A 21,585-nucleotide genomic window follows, 5' to 3' on the forward strand; every position below is an offset into this window, starting at 1 on the left:
ATGGCCCGAGCACCCACGCTCGCACTCCTCTTGCTGGGACAGCTCCTGGCGGCCACAGGGGCCCAGGTGAGCCGGGTGGTGGGGGTCGGGGTGCTGCAAACGACGTGAACCGGCAGCGAGGGGACAACCTGGCCCCATCCGCTACCCCCTTGCTGGCTGCCTAACTGGATGCTGAGCACTCTGGGACACCTTGCTCAGCCTCCCGATCCACAGCCAGTACTGCTGACGGGCGCAGAGCCACTGACCAGTGCTTGAGCCCCATAAACGCTGATACCTCTTGGATGAGCCCAGCTGCCCCCAAGTCCAGCCGCTGCAGACTACTGTCTGGGACCACAATGTGGCCTTTGTTCCAGAGGTTCCCTGCCGGGTGGTACAACCCCAGCTAACACCAGATAAACTCCAAGACCTGAAGCATGGGGGTCACTGAGGCAGGCAGGGGTCGTGAGCCCCTTTAACAGGCCCCAGAGCTGCTCTAGACTTGGGAAGAGGACGCTTGCTAGAGCAGACTCCAGAGCCAAACTAGGGGACCTCCTGGGAGGCAGGGGAGGCAGGGGAGGCAGGGGAGGCCCTCCTTAATGACTCTTCTCCATTTCAGAAAGTGGGACCCCCTGGCCCTCCGGGCCCCCAAGGGCCACCTGGGAAGCCAGGGAAGGACGGCATTGATGTGAGTTTGGGTGGCAGATGAGGGAGGGCTCCCTCCTGACTCCCTGAGTTTCCAGCCAGGTGGGAAGGGAACCAAGCCGCCTCCCAGAGTTGTACTGGGACCTTGCAGCCAGCACTGTGGGATATGGGCAGACCCAAAGGAGGTTGCTGTTGATGGAAGGTTCTGAGGCCAGTATCGTGGCACTGAGGTGTATCTCTGGGTCCCTGTGGGCCTGTGCTCCTGCGTTCTCAGTCTGGCCCATGGGGTGCCAGGCACATGGCCCTGGGTGGATGGGTCCTGTGCATTGCGGGAGGCCAGGACCAGCTCAGTTCCAAAATGATATCCTTGGAGGGTGTCCCAGGCCAGGTGTGGGGAGGCAGCTGAGAGCCCCCCCCAGGGTGGAAACCCCCAGCTAGCCACCTCCATAAAGGCAGGGGCTCCCCGCAGGGCCTGTTCTGCATATATTGGCCCCAGGGGAGCAGTGGAAAATTGGGAGAGGTGGTGTCAAGAACTCCCACAACCTGTCCTCAGCCTCCCTTCTCTGCTGCAGGGCTGAAACCCCACCTCAAAGTCTCAGTTAAAGGATTTCAGACCTGGAGGTCATTGATAGGGTTAGGGGGTCTGGGGAACTTTACCTGAGAACAGGTGGAGCTAGGGGCTTGAAGCTGTCCGAGGCCTGGTTCCTGAAGCTGTTGGGGCAGGAGGGCTAGGGCTCCATGACACCTTCCCATTCTTTCTGGGAGGCTGTGGTTTGCAGATGCAGCATGGGCCATATGGGCCAAGCCTCTTCTGTCCAGGTCACCCATCTCCGAAGTGCTGGTCCAGAGGGGTGCCCCGAGGGGTGGATGAGCGGGATAGGAGCCCCATCTAGTCTCCTTAGGCCTGGCCTCAGGGTCTGACTTGAAGGCTACCCTTGCTCTGCTCCCCTGGGGCACAGTTTTCAGAGGATCCCTGATTTTGAGGGGTCACATGTGGGCATCTTCCCTCTGCAGGGAGAAGCTGGTCCTCCAGGTCTGCCTGGGCCTCCGGTGAGTGTCCCTGGCTGTGGGGGAAGGGACAACCTTTTTCCATTCTGGAGGGGGGTGGACACAGAACAGAGAGGTCATTGACGTCTGTCCCACCATGCTAGGCCCTGGGTTGCCTGAGGAGAGGCCCCAGAGGACTTGGAGCGGGGGCCTGAGCCAGGATTGAGGCAGGAGGGGAGTGTATGGACTCAGTGTGTCTCTGGAGAGGGTCTGGCTTTGAAGCTTTCTTTGGGCTGGTGCCAGGCAAGCCAGGGAAGGGGGCAATACAGTGCTGCAATCCTCCTCCTCCCCCTCCGCCCCTGCTACAGCCAGAGCTTACTGTTAAGCCCCTTACCTCTGTTAGCTCTAGGGAGTTGAGGTCCCAGGGTTTGGTCTTGTCCAGCTGGGAAGGCCAAAGTGACCCAGTGGACATCCTACAGATATCACCATGGAGTGGGGTGGGAAGCCTTCCTGAGCTTGGGAGGGCTGCCAGGCTACAGCCAGTCAGAGTCTGCTGGACATAGGGAGGGCTGGGCCTCTGGAGGAGAGGGACTGCCTTGCATGGCTGACAGGAAAATGTTTACTTCCTGAAGACCAGAGCTCAGGGCTAGATCCCCTCACTCCTCCACCCTTTCTTCCTGTATAGGGACCAAAAGGGGCCCCAGGGAAGCTGGGGAAACCAGGAGAGGCTGGGCTGCCAGGACTGCCCGGTGTGGACGTGAGTGTGCCCCTCCCACACAAGGCCCAGTGGGGGAAGGTTGGGGGGGGGGGGAAGGTCATAATTGCTGCCCTCCAGCTGGGCCTGTTCAGGCAGGAAGCCCTGTGCTGATAGAAGTCTCCAGAAGTCCCCAGCAGGGGTCCTTGGCCTTCATCCCAGACTGAGACTGCATCTGGCAGAGGACAGGACCAGCCCACAGTAGGTGGGATGTCCTGCCAGTTCTGCCTTGTCCAGAAACAAACCCCATTATCGGGCTCTTCTGTCTGACATGGGCCCCAGGTGCCATTGCAAGTTCAAGGCATGGCTCAGGCCACTGGAGCTTTGTTCTGAGAGGTGAACTGTGTGGCCCTGCTGTGCAGGTCTCCCTCCTCCCCACAGAGCCCCCAGGCATACCCATGGCCATACACGGGGCCAGGAGAGGACAGCACTAGGCCTACAGGTCTTTGCCTCTCTGGATTCATCATAGTAAAGGAATTGTGGTGGCTCCCTGTTGCCCTGGGGGCTGGCACATGCTACTCATGTGCCCCTTGAGCCCATCCTCTGCCTCTCTCCCCAGGGTCTGACCGGGCGGGACGGACCTCCTGGACCCAAGGGTGCCCCTGGAGAACGGGTAAGTGCCTACACCCTGTGTGGCGGCTTCAGTTCAGAAGTGGGGTCACCCAGCCAGGAGGTGGCAGTGACAGGGGCTCACTGGAACCTGCCCCTGCAGGGTGTAGAGGGCAGGGAGGCAGAGGCTGAAAGGCCACCTCCTCCCTGACCCCTGGTGGCTGCCCTTCCCTGCCTGCCCCTCTTCAGGTCACAGGTGTCTCAGCATTCGGACCCTAGTGGGGAGAACTGGTGTTGGGGGTTATGGTATGCCCTGTGTGCCCCTCCTCCTCAGGGTGCCCCTGTAGCTGACAAGGCCCTAGGCTCACTGTCACCCAACCTGCCAAGTCCCCTAAATCTGGCCACTGGCCACTGAATCTTCCTCCTTGACTGACTGACAACACTGTTTGGAATGGCTTTCTCCACTCATGGCTTCTGCGTACAAAGCAGCCCACATTCTGTCCTTCCCTTTGTGATGTTCACAGTAGGCACAAAGCATGTCGGGGCAGGGAGGCTGGGTGGGGGGGAGTCGTGTCTGGGTTGAAGACCATGGAAGGGATCCTTTGGTGCTGGGCCTTGGGGGTAGGGGCTTGCCCGGGGCTTTCTGGAGGGAACCTCTGACCTCAGGTGCAAAGACTAGGGTGTTCTCCCATCCGGATCCAAAGAATTCAGAGGGTGGGGCTGTGGGGCTGGCTCCTCTAGGCCAGGGCCGAGATCTCAGTGACTGCTGCATTGATTACTTGGAGCACTTCAGGGGAGACAGGCTTTTGGGATCACCTGTGTGTGTTGGGGCCGCCCTGACTGCACTGTCCTATGCTGCACCGTTGGTGTCCACTGCTAGCAGCTTCAGGAAAGTGTCTTTTCTGGCCATGCTCTTCCTCCTCAGGAGTGAGAGCAGAGCAGCCCCCCACCCTGGGGAGGGGACTCCCAAGGGGGGAAGGGCTCAAAGGCAGTAGCAACCCTGATACCGCCTCCTTCCACAGGGAAGTCTGGGACCTCCGGGGCCACCTGGTCTGGGGGTGAGTGTGGTTTTCACCTCTCTATGGGAGTTTGTGGGACTGGAGGGTTTGGCCAGGGCAGGGTGACCTCCAGAAGCCCCAGAGGCCATCCCTGGGCCCTAGGCTGGGGCCTGTCCTCCCACTCCAAGGCCTTCCTTCAGGACCCACCTGAGCCATCTTGGGGGGATGGGGCACTCCCCATCCTGTGCCCAGCAAGCTCTGATCCCTGCACTTGGCTTGCAGGGCAAAGGCCTCCCTGGAGCATCTGTGAGTACCAATGACCCTGTGGCCTCTTGAGCATGTGTGCAAGTTCCCAGAGCCACCCCACACATGGAGCCATCCTGAGTGTCCCACACTATGGCTAGGGGTGGGACTTTTGAGGGGAGCCTGACCACCCTACAGCATGTCTCCATCCCCTCAGAAATAGCAAGAGGACCCTGGGTGGGGACCCTTTCCCTGGGATCCTCAGGGCTCTTTGGGTATAGACCCCCATCTCTTACCTCTTACCCCACTCCAGGGAGAGGCAGGAGTGAGCGGCCTCCCAGGTGGGATTGGCCTCCGTGGCCCACCGGTAAGTGGCCACCTGGCCTTCCTACCCCTGTAGCAGGTCACTACGGTCACCATCAGGTACCTAGACTCAACAGCCAGGGGCCACCCCTCTGCTCCCCATTCTCCCCACTTTCCAAGCGGGTGTTAGCAGAAGCCCTGGCCAGCACTCCAGAGAAGGGACAGTACAGACCTCTGGACACGCAGACCCACACGAGGCCCTACAGGACTGGGGAAGCAGGGTGTGCCCTCCTGTCTGGGGGGAGCTGGTCACATCACTCAGGGGCTGCTCTGTCTAAATCATATTCTTCCTCAGGGGCCCTCTGGACTGCCAGGCCTCCCTGGCCCCCCAGGACCTCCTGGACCCCCTGTAAGTACTGGACTAATGCACTAGGTGGAACCCTCATTCCCCCCCTCCCCCACCGACCAGGCCCTATGACCCATGAAGAACCCCTAACCCTAACCTTGCCATTCCCAGGAACAGGTAAAGGTATGGGGAGGGCAGCATCTGTGGCCGGGCCCCTATGCCCACTACACCCCAAGGGCAGGTGGCTTCTGTCATTGTCCCTTGTCCTGTGGCTGGGCCAGCAGCACCCAGCACTAGGTCATAAGATGAAGGGTCTCTGAGTCCCCTGGTGGGTGGGGAGGTTGTAGCAGAGAAAGGGTGGGTACGGGTATGAGGAGGGCGAGGGATGTCAGCTGCCTCTCTGTGTTCCAGGGACACCCTGGGGTCCTCCCCGAAGGTGCTACCGACCTTCAGGTAGGCACTGCAGCCATTTGGGAAGGGAGATGGGGGTGTCTGCCTTGAAGGGAGGGGGCTGGCCTGAGTCCCTCCTCAGGGACACTCCAAGGTAGCATACTCCCTGGAGAGGGGCTTATTCCCAACTGGCAGGAAGAAGGGGCTGAGGGACTTCATGGGGACAGAGGATCAGGGCAGGTAGCTCTGGGCACAGCTGGTGGAGACCCCGCTAGGCCCTCCCTGGCCACCCCCCACAGCATCTCCACCACTATTCAGACCTATACTGTCACAAAGCTACCAGCCACATGAGCAATGTAACCCTGAATTACAATCACATCAAGTGAAAATTTAGCTCTTCCCTGCATGAACCACCAAGGGTGGGGGCTCTAAGCCACAGGTGCAGGTGGCAACCACACTGACAGGTCTCCCTCAACTCAGAAGGCTCCCAAATAGAGTCTGAGTCTCTTATCTTGATCTTTAATCCTTGTTAGTCGTGTAAAAAGAAAAGACTCCAGAGGCCCCAGATATGCTCCTCATCTTTATGTGGCTGTCTGCAGTGACAGCTGACACCCATCTCCGTGGAAAGACTGTAAACTTTCAAGAGAAAAAATTCTTTTCTGGTTTTCTCCAACTACCACCACCAGTGGCTGCTGCCCCCCGCCGTTCTCATGCCCAGCTGGGTCCCTCCACTAGCATGTCCCAGAAGGGAGGGCTCAGTCTTCCAGTGTGAGGAGACCACAGGCTGATGATACCGGCTCTGCACCTCACCCAGCCTGCCACTGTAGTTGTGGATAATGTGGAACCTTCCTTTGGTTCCCTGCATGTGCCAGGGGCCCCTGCCTGAAGGTGTTGTGAAGGCCCTTTGTGGAGCCAGTGGCCACCATGCTGAACAGCCACTTGAAAGCCTTGTCTGCCTGGACTGAGACATCTGCCAGTGGTGGGGGGCAGCTGGCCACGGGCTTTGTGCAGCCTCTTGCCAGGCTGGGTGGGCACTGATAAAGCCCTGTCTGGGCTCACCCTTGGGGAACCCCTTCTCAGGGCCCCTAGTGCTGGGCTCTGTGTTGGGGCTCTGCTCTGTCTGGCTGGGAGGGTCTGATCATTCTGTTTTCCAACAGTGTCCAAGTATCTGCCCTCCAGGTCCCCCTGGTCCCCCCGGAATGCCAGGGTTTAAGGTGAGTGGGCAATCACAGGGTGACCCCAATTGAGTGAGGTTGGTGGGTGACATGGTTCAGGGTGGGGAGAAGGTGGGGCTGGAAGCTGGTAGGGCCAGGTCAGGACTGGGCAGCAAGGGGCAGAGAGAGGTCATGGGGGAGAGCTGGTATCATGTTGCAGCCCAGCACTGCCCCTGCCCACTGTACCTCTCAGGCCTCAGGCCTCCACAGTCCAGCCCTCTGCACACCATACCTCTCAGGCCTCAGTCCCCCACAGCCCAGCCTTCTGTATTGTGGCTGTGACTGGGTCCCAGTGATAGGCCATGTGGGCCTTGGTTTAGTGCTGCTCAGGGAAGGGAACTGAGGGTCTGGTGGGGCTATGTTGCTCCTGTTGTTGCTTTCAGGGACCCACTGGCTACAAAGGGGAGCAGGGAGAAGTCGGCAAGGACGGTGAGAAGGTGAGCACCAGCTGTGTCTGGGGCTGTCAACTAGGATGGCTGATGGGGAGGCAAAGGCCTAGAGGGAGGGGCAGGCTCTGGGGAGACGAGTGATGGCTCTGGAGCTATGTGTGACTCTCACTCAGCCTGCACAGCCCAGCTGTGATATGGCAATTCCAGATTCAGCCCACTGACCCCCATTTTCTCTCCTACTGCAGGGCGACCCCGGCCCCCCTGGTCCCGCTGGCATCCCAGGCACTGTGGGGCTACAGGTGAGGCCAGGGAGGGGTGAGAGTGGTGGGATGGAAGCCTCATGGATGGCCCCCCAAGGGGGTTAGCTCGGGCTGAGGGAAGATTGGCCCACACCTGGGCTGGGATCCTCCTCTGTGGAGGGTGCTGATTCCAAGGCTGATGCCTCTCAGAGCTGGGTTGAGAAGGTGCTGGCTGTGGGGTGGGGGGTGCAACCTTGGCCTTTGTGTCTCTGGTTTTCTCACCGCAGGGCCCCCGGGGGCTAAGAGGACTGCCAGGGCCACTTGGGCCCCCTGGGGACCGGGTAAGTTCTGCATTCCTTTGGGGGGGGCTGTGGGCCAGACTGAGATAGGTCTAGAGGTTGAGTGGGGGGGGGTCCTGGGCTTGTCCTCATGTCCATGTAAGGGTGGCCCAGCAAGTGTGGAAGTCAGCCAATTGTCCTCACACCCCTCACGCACAAGTTCCCAGCCCAGGTTCTGCGAGGGCCATGGTAGCTCAGGCCCAAGGGGAGTGAGGGAGAGGAGGAGGGTTGGGGACAACTGGGAGGTATACTGAGGGCCTATGGGGGGCCCCAGAGGAGGAGGTGCTTTCAGGGCCTCTCCTGACAGACATGGGTTGTTGGGAGGTCCCAGCCAGGCTGCAGATGACAGGATCCCAGGTGAGGTGTCCCTCTCTACTCTACAGGGTCCCATTGGGTTCCGAGGGCCCCCCGGGATCCCTGGAGTACCTGGGAAAGCGGTACGTGTGTCTGGGCATAAGGTGGCCGCCGTGCAGGCACAGCCTCTACCCTCTCCCTCTGCCTCATTCAGAAACCCTGGCCCCACTAGGCCATGCTGGCCCTGCCAAGACAGTTGTCCCATCTACACACCCGGAGGGCGGGGCTGGTGGGACAGGCCAGTGGGCCAAGTCACCAAAAGAGTTCATCCTTTGTGAGATTTTTGCCTCCTTCCTGGTTCTGGACATGAAGTGCCCTCTGACCTCTGTGACTCTCACCAGCATCTGTCTGGCCACCTCTGACCCTGGCCCAGGCCTGGAGGGGCCTTGGTCACACCTTGGTCTGGCTCTCCTGTCACCTCTGTGTGATTAACTCTGTTCCCCCTACCTGCCCCATCATTTCCAGGGTGACAGAGGTGAGAGGGGCCCAGAGGGTTTCCGAGGCCCTAAGGGTGACCTGGTAAGTGACAAAGAACTCAACTAGAAGGTCTAGGTCTTTCTGCAGAAACACCTGATCTAATTCCTGACTGGTGTTGAGAGTGGGGGATACCCACGGGGATACCCCCAGGGACACCTGACAGGTGGGGTTGGAGGACTGCCCCATGCCTCTTTCTGGCCCTTGTGGGAGGCCCTGGGACCCTCCATCGGGGCCAACAGCAAGAGGCTGCAGGCAAAGGCTGAAGGATGGGCAGGCGGGCTGGAGTCCTGGGACCCTGGGCAGTGTGGGCCTCACCTGTGCCAAGGCTGCCCAGTGGGTAGAACAGGTAAACTTAAGGGAACCCAGCTAAAGTGTCAGCCCCCTGCTGCTGTTTGTCTGTGGTGGCCTCCAGACCTGGTCAGCTCTGTCTACTGAGCCCCCACAGCCTGAGCTCCAGGAGGACCCAAGATGATTCTCCTTACACACCTCTAGGCCTGGGGACAGAGTCCCCTCTCTGGTGGTTGGTCCCTGCCTGGAGCACAGCCTGCCTTGAAACTAGTGAGCTGGTCGGGGAAGAGAGTCCTCAGAGCCTAACCTACAGCTGCTTCTGGCACTTGTGTGTTCTTTAGGGCAGACCTGGTCCCAAGGGAGCCCCTGGAGTGGCTGGGCCAGTTGGAGAGCCGGTGAGTACTCGGCCATGGCCTGGGTGTAGCCTGTGTGGCTGTCTTGTTGTCTGTAGCTGCTTCTTGGAGAATAATCCTCCTTCCCTGGTCTGGGCCTCGCTGACCACTCAGAAGAGCCTGCCCTGGGGTTGGCGGTGTGCTGCTGCCATCTTGGCTTATGGAGTTGTGGTTGGACAGCCCTGACCCCTGTGTTTCCATAGCCACTGGGACCCTACGGAAGTGGAGGAGCTCACTGGGCTTGCCCTCACTAAGGCCATGTGGGAGTTGGGCTGGCAGGTAGCACAGGGGGCACAGAGGTGCCATTCCAGGGTCCAAGTCAGTGTCCTTGGGACCTCCTCCCTGCTGTGCACCCAGACCCCAGAAGCTCCCTCCCCACCATCTGTGGCTCTAGGCAGGGTGACCCTTTCTCAAGGGATGCCTAGGGTGGGAAGGCTGCTGGGAGGACAGATGCAGGGATCAGGCTTCTGATTCCTTGGCTGGTCAGAGTATGACACCCGAGTTTGTTACCCAACCCTGTATCCATACCTATAAAACAGGCTACAGCCATGCTTCCCTGAGGACTCTGTGGAGCATTTGGGCAGATGGAGGCTCTACTTCCACAGCCTCTTAGGGCAACATGGGTAGCCACAGGGCTTCCCTGGTGGCATTTCCCAGTGCACCCCAGGGTTCATGGGGTGGACCCAGTTCTGGGGGGTGGGGAGGGGGCTGCTCTGGGGGACAGTGCTGCAGCTGAGGGGGGTGGCTCCTTCACCTGGCCTCACACGTCCCTTGTCCCTAGGGAATGCCGGGCAAGGATGGCCGGGATGGAGTGCCAGGACTCGATGGCGAGAAGGTTGGCTCAGACTGGGGGGCTGGGGGCTAGAGAGGAGCTCAGTATCCACTCCTCCTCACCCTTGCTTTTCCTTCAGGGGGAGGCCGGTCGCAATGGTGCTCCGGGAGAGAAGGGTCCCAATGGGCTGCCAGTAAGTGCCTGGGTGGGCTAGGTGGGGTGGTCATCTTAGGATCCCTTCCTCTGGTGGTTCTGGGGACTGCCCAGAAGAGCCCCAGAGCCCCTGGTGCCCCCTGGACAGGTGCATGTAGGTGCCCATCCTGCATGCTGTGGGGGTAGCCTTACTCTGGGGGTGCTATCTGGCCCTGTGCACACTGCCCCATGCTGCTTTCTGTGTGTACCTACCTGTGGTCTCAGCAGTGCTGACCTGAGCTCTATCTTGGCAGGGCCTCCCTGGACGAGCAGGGTCCAAAGGCGAGAAGGGGGAACTGGTATGTGGCCACTTTCTCCTGGAGAGGGGAGGGGACACTAACAGCCTGGCCCTGGACAGAGGGGACCCCAGGAGCACTCATGACCCTGCCTTCCTCTGCAGGGCAGAGCTGGAGAGCTGGGTGAGGCTGGCCGCTCGGGAGAACCAGGCATCCCTGTGAGTATCTGAAGCCTCCCTCACTCTCTGTGCACGATGACTGTGCTCTCACATGCTCCTTCTCCCTGTAGGGAGATGTCGGCATGCCTGGGGAGCGTGGCGAGGCTGGCCACAGGGGCTCAGCGGTGAGTGGGGGAGAAGGCCCCAGATAGGGGGTTGGCCCGAGGCTCTGGCAGGTGGCCCCAGGCTTTGAGCAGGCAGAGGTGGCATTTTGGATGCATTGATGGGCCAGGCCCACAGAAGCCCAGGATGCTGGACAAGGTGGGGCCAGTCCTGATCTGTCTTGTCTTTAAGACCTTCTCACCAAGGTCCAGCCTCAGACCTGGGAAGTAAAAGTGGGAGCTCCTGAGCCTGGTGCCTTCACCTGTGAGACCCCAGGGCCTGGGCAGGGGGTGGAGATCAGCGCCTGCATCAAAGGGTGTATGTAACTCTCTGAGGCCCCCCTGCCTTTATCTCTATCAACTTGGCCAGATGGCTAAAGACCACCCTATGTGCCCACCCAGCCCCATGGGCTTCACAGCTGTTCCCATGTCTAACTCCGGACTCCTCCCACCCCAGCACGCCCCACCCCCAGGACATCACTCACACCTCCTTTTGTCTTTTAGGGGGCCCTTGGCCCACAAGGCCCTCCCGGGGCCCACGGCGTGCGAGGCTTCCAGGTGGGTGAAGTAGGGGCAAGGGTTTGGGCCTGGAGCAGTGACCACACAACACATGGGCCTCTGACAGAGGAGGGAGGGACCTGGCCCTCCTATGTAGGTACTGAGTTGGGACTTTCTCCACAGGGTCGGAAGGGCGGTATGGGAGACCCCGGCCTTCCAGGCCCTCAGGGTCTCCGAGGAGACATAGGTGACAAGGTAAGTGGCCTACACCAAAGGATGCACCCCATTTCCTGTCAACAGGGTCCACGGAACACAGACAAGAGAAGTGAGCCCAGGCAGTGCTGCACAGGGCCTGAGCACTGTGTCCTTTGGTACCCCACCCCCATCCTTCCGTGTGGCCTTCCTCAGGGGCCAGGCAGGGCTGGGGGGTCTGGGAGCCTCAGTTGCTTTGCCCAGTCCCCATGCAGAGATGGGCAGCAGGGATGGCACACAGCTGGTGCCCAGTAGACAGGGGTGAGATGGCAGCTCCAGGCACTACGCCTGTCCCTTCCTTTGAGGTGTCAGCTGGGTAGTTTTTTTTTTTTTTTTTGAGACAGAGTCTCACTATGTTGCCCTTGGTAGAGTGCTGTGGCATCACAGCTCACAGCAACCTCCAACTCTTAGGCTTCAGTGATTCTTTTGTCTCAGACTCCCAAGTAGCTGGAACTATAGGCACCCACCACAACCCCCAGCTATTTTTTTGTTGTAGTTGTCATTGTTGGTTTTTTGTTTTGTTTTGTTTTTGAGACAGAGTCTTACTATGTAGCCCTTGGTAGAGTGCTGTGATGTCACAGCTCACAGCAACCTTGAACTCTGAGGCTTAAGCAATTCTCTTGCCTCCGCCTCCCAAGTAGCTGGGACTACAGGTGCCCACCACAATGCCTGGCTATTTTTTTTTTGTTGCAGTTGTCATTGTTGTTAAGCAGACCGAGGTTTTAGCCCTGGTGTATGTGGCCAACTCCCTAACCACTGAGCAACGGATGCCAAGCCAGCTGAGGTGTTTTGGGCAGGGGGCACATTGCTGCCAAGTTTGAACACAGTGTTGCAAAGGATTGGGACTGTCATCACCTGTAACTTTTTAGGACTCTTTCCTGCTGATCAAGCAACAGCCTGTGACGTTGGCTCTTGGGGGTCAGGGCACAGAGGCTGTGTGACCGGCCCAGGGCCCCAGCTGGCTAGGGGAGGAGGCTGTGGTCCAGTCTGGGCCCTGGTCACGTTCTACCAGGTTCTAGGGGACCTCGTGTGCCTGACGTGGCCAGCCCTGCTGGGCAGGGACAGAGCCCTCTTCAGAGATGTGGGTGTATAGAGGATACCACAGCAGACTAGGGGCCGGCGCCATCCCAGGCACCTTCCATTCTGAGCAGGCAGCTGGCCCTGCAGAAACTGCCACCTCCCCACCTCAGGGGACAGTAGGCTCTTTATTAGCCTCTGGGCAGGAAATTCCAGAGGTCTAGACGTGCCAGCAGCCTGAGGGCCTCCAGGAGATGGCTGGGCCAGTTTCTGGCCTAGAGTGGGGGTTGGGGGATGGGGGAGCTAGCTGCTGCATTTCTCTTTAGCTTCATGAGGCGACTTGCACTGCCCGCACATTCTTATGCTATGTAAGCAAATTGATCTTTTAAAAAATTTCTCTATTTTTTATAGAGACAGGGTCTAACTATATTGCCCAGGCTGGCCTCAAACTTGGGCTCATGTGATCCTTCCACAGTGGCCTCCCAAGTGACCGGACTATAGATGCCACCATGCCCAGCTGTAAATGGATATTTTTTAAAGGAAGATAGCAATCCCCAGACATGTCCTTAATTTCACAGTGGCATAGGAAGGTGGCCAGTATGAGCTTTGGGTCTTTGACTCAGGAATTCCACTGTGATGGGATTATCCTGGGGTTGTGAGTACAGCGATGCCCATAGACGTTCTTTGGGATTACAAATGATACCAAGCTTAAGGGACCTCACTATCCCTGAGGAGCTCTGCGATAGAGCCCTGGCAAGGATAGGGTGGTTCTGGAGGAAAAGATGCTGAGACAGTCGAGGGAATACTTGGGGCCAAGCAGTGCCTCGAGCCACCCAGGATGAGAGGGAGGCAGCAGCTTCAGGATCTTTGTGTGCAGAGGAGGTTCTCTGCATTCCTATGATCTGTGAACTATACCTGGCCTTGTGTCTGGGGCAACACAATAGCCCTTCATGCCCACATTCACAGAAGCATGGAAGTGTCTACCGTTCCTGGGTCCAGGTAGGGTTCCTGGTCCCACCACATGGTGGAGGCCACTTCAGGGAGTCCTGTAGCCCCTCTAACCAGAGCCTTTTCTCCACCCCAGGGCCTTGGAGGTGCTGCAGGCGCTAAGGGCGACCAGGTGAGCAGGTACCCAGTGGTCAAGGTCAGGGCTAGGTCCATGTCTCTCCTGTCTTTCTGGTTTCCTGACTCTGCCCCCAGCTCAGAGTGCACACAGCTGGCCTGTTGGACAGTCACTGTGCAGCTCTGGGTACCCCAGACGCTGCCTCTGTCCCAGGAGTCAGGGATGGGGTGTGTCCTGATGACTGTCTGGGAGACTGACTTGGAGGAGGAGGGCAGGGTCTGGGGTCTGTGTTTTGTAGAATCAAGTTAGAAACATACTTCCCATCATAGCACTTTTCTATCTGGAAAAGCTTAGGGTAGGGATGGGGGGCCTGTGGTCAAGGCTGCCTTGCCTGCCAGCTGTACCTGCTGCCTCCTGGCAGCCCAGGGTCAGTCAGTGTTGGTCACCAGCTTGGCAGAAAGGCCTCGCTGTGCAAGCGATTTCTGATTTGTGGTCCCCTCCTTGGGCAGCGGGTCTCAGAGGCAGGTTCTTGGGGCTGGTTAAAGGGCAAGTCCCGGTGCCCAGACTTCTGGCCTCAGTCTCAGGGGTGAGTGACACACGCGGCCTGAGGCAAGCGGTGTCAGGGATAGCATCCCTGCTGACCCACATTCAGGCCCTGAACTCTGGGTCTGTTGTTTACAGGGTGTCGCCGGTTCTGACGGTCTTCCTGGTGATAAAGGAGAGATGGTGAGTGAGATGAAGCCAACCCACTGTCACTAACAACTGGGAATTAACTAGTCACTGCGGGTGGGGACCGTCCTGTGGACAAGGTCAACACCTGTAGATACTGGTGGGAGAACAAGCTGCTCTGCAGGGGGCTGAGGCCGGGCCAGGGTCCTGGCCACTGACTGTTCCAGGGCCTGGAAGGCCTGACATGGGGGCAGGAGTTGTCTGGGGCGCTCAGTTTCAGGGGTTCTCTGCACTGCCCCCTCACATGGTAACTCTGCTTACAAAAGCATTGTTTGCAGCTTTTCAGCAAGAATTAGTCACAGGTGAGTTTTAACTAAAGAAAACCACTTCCACAGAGCTAAAACAGGTTAAATATAAAATAAAATCCTCATTTGAATCCATTAACAGACTTGAATTTCTCCTTTTGGAGGGAAAGAGATGGAGACGTTATGAGGGTCAAGGGAATGATCTTCTTGGCTTTCCTGTGGCCATGGCCGTGGATCTTGATTCTTTGCTTGATCTTGTCTATGTCAGGGGCAACAGAAGCAGCTCAGCCCTAGGAATCTTGATCTCGGGCAAAACCCTCACAGCCTTGTGCAAACTCCTGATGCCTCTAACCAAAGTCATCGCAGCTGGGTGTCTTCTTTATTCTGGCAAATTCTTAGACAACCTTGACAGACCCAAATGGCAGCTGTAGTGTGGGGGGCAGTGTTTGCTGTGTGGGGCTCCTCCTCTGCCCTGCCCAGCCTTGGATGCCTGAACTGAGTGTCCAGGGCCCAGGCGGCCCTCTGCTTGTGCTGGGGACTGTGATGTAGCCTGTGACCTGCTTCTACAACAGAATCTCACAGACAGGGCAATTTACAAAAAGGAGAGATTCCTCTGACTTGTGACCCAGAGGCTGGAAAGTCTAAGTCGAGGGGTGCATCTTGCGAGGGCCCTCTTGCCCTCTTGACAGGAGTTGGGACACATCCCATTGCCATGGCCCAAAGAGAATGACTGAGAGAAGACGTGGTGGGGTGGTGGGTGGGGGGCAGAGGGACTGGGCTCATCCTCTTACCAGGAACCCACTCCTGGGGTAATGGCATTAACACACTCATAGGCAGGACCCTCAAGACCCAGTCACCTCTGAAAGATCCCAGCTCTTAATGCCATCACAGTGGCAGTTAAGTTTCAACACGTGATCTGGGGAGACGTGTGCACCCAGCGGGCTGTGTCCTGCTTACAACTGCAGATCAGCTTATCACTCCTGGAGATGTACTTGGAGAAGGGCCCGTTCATGGCAGAGACATTCAGCTCAATATTATTCATTTATTTATTTATTTGGGACAGAGTCTTACTTTGTCACCCTTGGTAGAATGCTGTGGCATCATAGCTCACAGCAACCTCAAACTCTCGTGCTTAAAAGATTCTTTTGTCTCAGCCTCCCAGGTAGTTGGGACTACAGGCGTCTGTCATAACTCCCAGCTATTTTCTTTACCAGCCTCAGCCTCCTCAGAGTGCTAGGATTACAGGTGTGAGCCACTGCACCTGGCCACAGTATTATTTATAATAGGGAAAAAATAAAAAAGAAAGAAAGGTAACAAAGTAACCACATCTAAGAGACAACCCTATGCAGCTGCTAAAATCAGTCTTCAGGGAAACACAGGTAAGTTTACAAAGCGTTGGTAGATTAGTACAATCTCAGTAACTTGCGTCTGTATCTGCAAGAATAAAAGCAAGGACGCAAACAGCAGGTTTGTGGGGGACTCGTTTTCCATTTCATCCTCGACTAAGGATGTGTGTGACTGCCTCTGGGAACAAGTGAGTGACATGCCACCTTTCTCCCCACAGGGTCCCAGCGGTCCTGTCGGATCTAAGGGAGAGGTGAGTGCAGGTGCCCCCGGGGCAGCGGTTGTGGACATTGAATGCTGTGCTGGCTGGGGCTGCAGTGGGAGCCCTGCTCTCCTCTGACCCCTCTGTCCTATTTCTGTGCAGTCTGGCAGTCGAGGGGAGCTGGGCCCCAAAGGTATCCAGGGTCCCAATGGCACCAGCGGCGTCCAAGGTGTCCCCGGGCCCCCTGGGCCCCTGGGCTTCCAGGGTGTCCAGGGTGTCCCCGGCATCACTGGAAAACCGGGAGTTCCGGTACGTTCCCTCCCTGCTTGGTGGGCTCCGTTGGCACTGGGCTTCTATGGGACTTAGATTACATTTTTTTCTCAACAACCTGAGTGGCTTTGGGGGGTCTGATAGTGGCTGCCAGCAAGCGCCCAACATGCAGATGAATCTGTGGGGTGCGTTTCAGGGGAAGGAAGCCAGTGAGCAGCGCGTCCGGGAGCTGTGTGGGGGCCTGATAAGTGGTGAGTTGCCGGGGCCACACACCAGACTGGCTGGACCTCTTTCCTGCTTAGGGGAGCCTCTAGGGGTCCATGCTGGTGGCCAGTGGCCATCCTCTGCTGTAGTGAGGGCTACGCCCCCTCCTCAGGCTGCAGTACAAGGCCTGCTGCACACAGCAGGGACAAGGGACCCATGATTGTGCCCTTAGCTGGGAGGACTAGTTCCCCTCTGTCCACAGCTTCTGAGGCAATGACCCCCAGTGCTGTCCCTTGGCTTGGGGCAGCATGTGTCACCCCCGCCTCCAGATGAGTTGAAACCATTTTCACTCAGTTGGAAGGCAAGTCTGTGTGGGTATCTCACACCTCACATGGGAGCACTTGGGAGAGCCCCCCACCCCCTGACATAAACTCTAACACCCTTGTTCTCCAAAAGAGCAAATTGCACAGTTAGCCGCGCACCTGCGTAAGCCTCTAGCACCAGGGTCCATCGGTCGGCCTGGCCCGGCTGGCCCCCCAGGACCCCCGGGCCCCCCAGGCTCCATCGGCCACCCTGGCGCTCGAGGACCCCCTGGATACCGTGGTCCCACCGGTGAGCTGGGAGACCCCGGGCCCCGAGGTGAGTAGTTGACCCTATGACATGGTCACCTTGCTATAAAAATGTCACAGAAGCCAGAGCTGTCAGTGGACACTGCTTCTAGGACACTTCAGACACATGCATGCTCGTTAGTCCTGAGAAAGGAGAACATTTTTTAAAATGGTATTTTTGTCAAATACCATCAGAATGACATTTGATAAGGAGGGTTGATTAAAAAAAAATGTGAGGACAGAATAAATAGGGGTTTCGTTCACATTGATGCCAGTGTACATCTTCCCAGACGCCGACAGTATGTGGAAATTTCTATTGCAAAGATGAAAATACAAAATTTGTTCTAATTTCAAGACTATAAAGAACCCAGAAGGCCTTGTTAGCAGGACGGCAGCCCTGGCATTGGCTGCTGATCTCCTGGGGCTGCCCAGGGTGCCAGGGATGCCCAGACGTGAACTGCGGGGCCTGGAAGCGTTAAAAACACCATTGTGTAAAGTAGACACTGTTTTCACAAAGGTCTTTTAACATTTAATTTATTTTACAATCTCAAGCTTGCCCTCCACAGCCCTCACCCAGCCATCTGGCCCCAGGCCCAAGTGAGGATTCAAAGCTCATGATTCTTGCTGATTTTAAGTTACTGACCAAATAATTTCCTGCTTCTCAAAAATAGCTTAAGAAAAAAGTTTCTAAGGGGAAACTAAATCTGTACATCCCTTTCTTCCTATTCCCTTATTAGTATATCATTTCACTTATTTTTAAGATAGAGATTGAAGAATTTCAACACTAGAGGGCAAATGTGTCAAATTGAACATCTTTCTGTCCATACACACTGTCTATAGTGCATATGACAAGGCCATCAAATAGCGTCCCATTTCCTTGCAACTTCTTTAAGTTATAACCTTCTCGGCTTTTATGCCAGCCTAATGCCATATGAAGGATTGCGGACTTAAGAAAGAGACCCACAAAAGAGACCCACAAAAGAGTTTCTTCAAATAGGGATCCAGATACCTTTAAGACTTTGAAAAATAAAATTCACAAAGAGCATTAATCACCTTTACTGGTTCTGTCAGAAAACCAGTATGACGGCTGGGTGCTCACGCCTGTAATCCTAGCACTGTGGGAGGCCGAGGCAGGTGCAAAGCTGGAGCTCAGGAGTTCAAGACCAGCCTGAGCAAGAGCGAGACCCCATCTTTTAAAATTAGCCAGGCATTATGGCAGGCCCTTATAGTCCCAGCTACTCAGAAGGCTGAGGCAAGAGGATCTCTTGAGCCCACAAGTTTGAGCTATGATGCCACTGCATTCTACCCAAGGTGACAGTGATATTCTGTCTCAAAAAAAAAAAAAAAAGAGGAAAGAAAAAGAAAGAAAACGAGTATGACAACATTCATTAAACACAGAGGTGACTGCAGTGTGTGCCTTCAGGAATGCTGAGCCTTCTGTTGGTCCTTTCCCTGGAGGTGACTCTTGGGACCTCAGTCTCTCCTCCAACAAAGCGGGCATGGGGTGCTCTGGGGGCTATGAGAATTAAATGAGAACATGTATGCATAGATGGGCCTGCTGTGTGTCCCCCAACCAAAGCTGTTGTCACCACTGAGCCTCCACCTCCCCTTCCTGAGAAAGTCACGCTCCCCCCGGGTGCAGCCAGTCAGGCCAACTGGGAACTGCAGGCCAGGCACCATCCCCACAGTGGCCTGTGTGTGACATGTGGATGAGCAGGAACTGCCTATGACCTTGGTATAGCTGAGCATGCCTGTTCTGAGCAGCTGGGTTGGAAAAGATATACAGACAGACACCAAGACAAAGTTGGTGTCACTACTGTTAACATCAGACAAAGTAGATGAGCTCTAATCACACTGTCGGCCTCACAGTCTGTCACCCTCCTGACAGACGGTGTTATTTGCCCAGGCATGGTGGCTCACGCTTATAATCCCAACACGCTGGGAGGTTGCACTGAGCTGCAGTGATGCCACTGCACCCCAGCCTGGGCAACAGAGCAAGACTCTATCTCTAAATAAATAAACACCTTGAAATAACTCATGGGTCAAAAATCATATTGAGAATATGATAACAAAATAAATACTTAACTGTTTAATATTCACAAGTACACTGAACAATACTCAAATCCCATCCAAGTGGCTGCCGGAAGTCAGGGAGCTGAGTGCTGATGATCCCAGCCAGCTACGGTAGTGCATCACTCAACAATGGGAACACGTCGGAGAAACGTGTCAGGCCACCTGCATTGTGGGACACCACAGGTGTGCCTGCACAACCCGGGTGGCATGGGCCCCTGCCTCGGCTCCACACCTGGGCAGCAGGTAGTTGGGACGCGTTTGTGTCTACACATACCTGAACAGAAAAGGCAGAGACAACACAGTGCCATAATCTTACAGACCCACTGTCACCTGGGGGTGCATAGGGGTACCTAGGTGGGTTCAGCTCATAGATGTCTTTACTTTTCTAAATGGTTCCACTTTAATTAAAAGCTTGTGAAAAGCGGGCAGTATGTCACTAAAAAGGTGGGGTCAAGCACAGCCAGGGTTCAGTGGCAGCAGAGATTCTAATGACATGTCTGTATCCAACACCTCCTGACAGGAAACCAGGGTGACAGAGGGGACAAAGGTGCGGCTGGAGCAGGCCTAGATGGGCCCGATGGAGACCAGGGGCTCCCAGGTATGAGGCACCATCAACAAGGTTTTGTCATGTCATGTTTTCCACATTTTGCCACCTGACGTTGGGAGTGCTCAGGTTAACATGCCAAGCATGTTCATGCTTATTTTTTTATAGTGGAAATGTTTTTATCTCTTGGCAAAGCATTCTAAGAGGCAAGATTAGAAAGTGTCTAATAACTAGTATGTAAAAGTTTAATCAATAAATAGACCCTCATCTATTTTACTAAGTGGATTTGGTTAAATTCTATTTAACCAATGCTACTTAGTGTCTATTTCAATTAAATTATAATGGAATGTCTTCTTAACTGACCCACACCTACAGTGGGTCCGTTTTTTTAATGTCAAAAATAAATGCTTTGTCAAGGAGGGGGCACCCCAGTGTGCCGTGAACCTGTGCCCTATTGAAGCCTCTGTTCCAGAGCATTCCCATCTACCGCACGTCCTCAAATCTGGGGCTCCTAGTTTTGACGTAACAATCACCCGTGGGCTACGGCTCCTTTCTAGGCTCCTTCTGTACACCCTACCTCCTCTCTGGGGCCCCTGTTGCCCCTGGGGTCTCCTCTGCCAACCCAGCTTCTCCCACCTGGTGTCTGGATGCTTGGGTCCCCTGGGGCCTTTGGCTGCATCTCTCCCCACCATGGCGTCGCTGTTCCCAGTGGACAGCAGCCTGGGGCTGCACTGTGACCATATGTCTTGGCCTTCATCACCCCATCTCAGTAAGCGGCTGTTGTCCCACCCTGAGTCCAGTCTGTCCAGCACCCAATGAGCTGTCTGGAGTCAGGCACCCACACTGACCCCACCTGGAGCCTTCAACCCTGTTCTCTCCTCCCCTTGGCCTCTTCTAAAGCTAAGGACTAAGGTGGAGGGGCAGCAATGAGGCTGGCAGGCTTAGGGAGTCTAAAGCACCTTTTCTTTTCCCCTTACTGCTCCTAAACTTGCCTTCCTGATCTGTCTCAGGACCACAAGGCGTGACCGGCGTCAGCAAAGATGGCCGGGATGGCGCTCATGGTGAGCCAGGGCTGCCTGGTGACCCGGGGTTGCCTGGCGCTGTGGGTGCTCAGGGGACTCCAGGCATCTGTGACACCTCAGCCTGCCAAGGAGCCGTGTTAGGAGGTGCTGGGGAGAAATCTGGTCCCAGGAGCTCATAAAATGGAACTTAGGGAAGTGAAGAAGTGACAGCAACTGAAGCAACAGCTGTTACCAAGGTGTGGACGTCCAGCAGTCCAGCCAGTCCAGGGTGCCCCCAGCCTGCCCTCCATGCCCTCAGTGGTGGCCGACTAGACACTCAGTCCCTGAGAGCATCCAGGTCGAGCTGCCCCCTCCTCTGTGAGGGCATACCTCACACATAGGCCCCAGGCAGGAAATCTGTAAGCCCAGCATTTGAGAGAACAAAGTGTGTATATATAAAAAGTTTTGTACAATTCCATGAGATGAAAAATAGTCAACTTGTTTACATATCATTTGTTAAAGACTGACGTAATACCAATAAAATGATATATCAAATATTCAGATTAATGACTGGCTACAGCGTAACAAAAAATAAATAATTTAATGTGCAGTATGTCTTCTATACAGAGTTCTAGTATGATTTATCCACTTTTTGTATACAAACGTACATCTCGATTAACAGTATTTATTGAAGGTGACTTTGTATTGCACTGACTTCTGCTGACCTGTTGTAATAATAAAGCCACTCATTTGAAAACCTCAGTTCCAAACACTACAGTTTATTACACACGAAGTAATGGCTCAATATGGAAATGTGGGCATTTACGAAATCCACTGAGATAGCATTTCATTTATGGTCAAAGTAGCTTTAAAAGAAGTCTCTGGAAAATGTTTACCAAAAAGGTTTAAAATCGTACTGCATTTGGAAACACAGCACCATGCGACCGGAAATCATTACAAGGGGAGTGATATAACAAATAAAATAAAATTTCCAAACTCTTTCTAGTGAAGAACAATTTAACTTGTTCCAATTGCTAAAGGGGCATATTTAAAATGTAAATAAGTAAAAAGCAATGTACTTTTTAAGACTAAAGAAATTACAAAGGATGTTAATTTTTTATGTTATCATGTTAA

At 55.5% G+C, this 21,585-nt stretch overlaps 1 protein-coding gene across 1 annotated transcript; it reads left to right on the forward strand.

The window, feature by feature from the left end:
* Positions 1-21,584, forward strand: COL9A3 (collagen type IX alpha 3 chain). The gene is made up of 32 exons (XM_003787765.3): positions 1-66; positions 596-664; positions 1,636-1,671; positions 2,294-2,365; positions 2,922-2,975; positions 3,934-3,969; positions 4,192-4,215; positions 4,466-4,519; positions 4,811-4,864; positions 5,213-5,254; positions 6,349-6,405; positions 6,789-6,842; positions 7,040-7,093; positions 7,321-7,374; positions 7,755-7,808; positions 8,191-8,244; positions 8,832-8,885; positions 9,664-9,717; positions 9,794-9,847; positions 10,101-10,145; positions 10,247-10,300; positions 10,372-10,425; positions 10,906-10,959; positions 11,083-11,154; positions 13,253-13,288; positions 13,913-13,957; positions 15,770-15,802; positions 15,914-16,060; positions 16,218-16,272; positions 16,682-16,864; positions 19,427-19,504; positions 20,461-21,584. The coding sequence occupies exons 1-32, from the start codon at positions 1-3 to the stop codon at positions 20,649-20,651; spliced, it is 2,043 nt and encodes a 680-aa protein (XP_003787813.1). The 3' UTR covers positions 20,652-21,584.
* The last annotated feature ends 1 nt before the right edge of the window (position 21,585 follows it).

Source organism: Otolemur garnettii, unplaced genomic scaffold (assembly GCF_000181295.1).
Source record: "Otolemur garnettii isolate 467f Iridium unplaced genomic scaffold, OtoGar3 scaffold00023, whole genome shotgun sequence".
Taxonomy (NCBI): domain Eukaryota; kingdom Metazoa; phylum Chordata; class Mammalia; order Primates; family Galagidae; genus Otolemur; species Otolemur garnettii.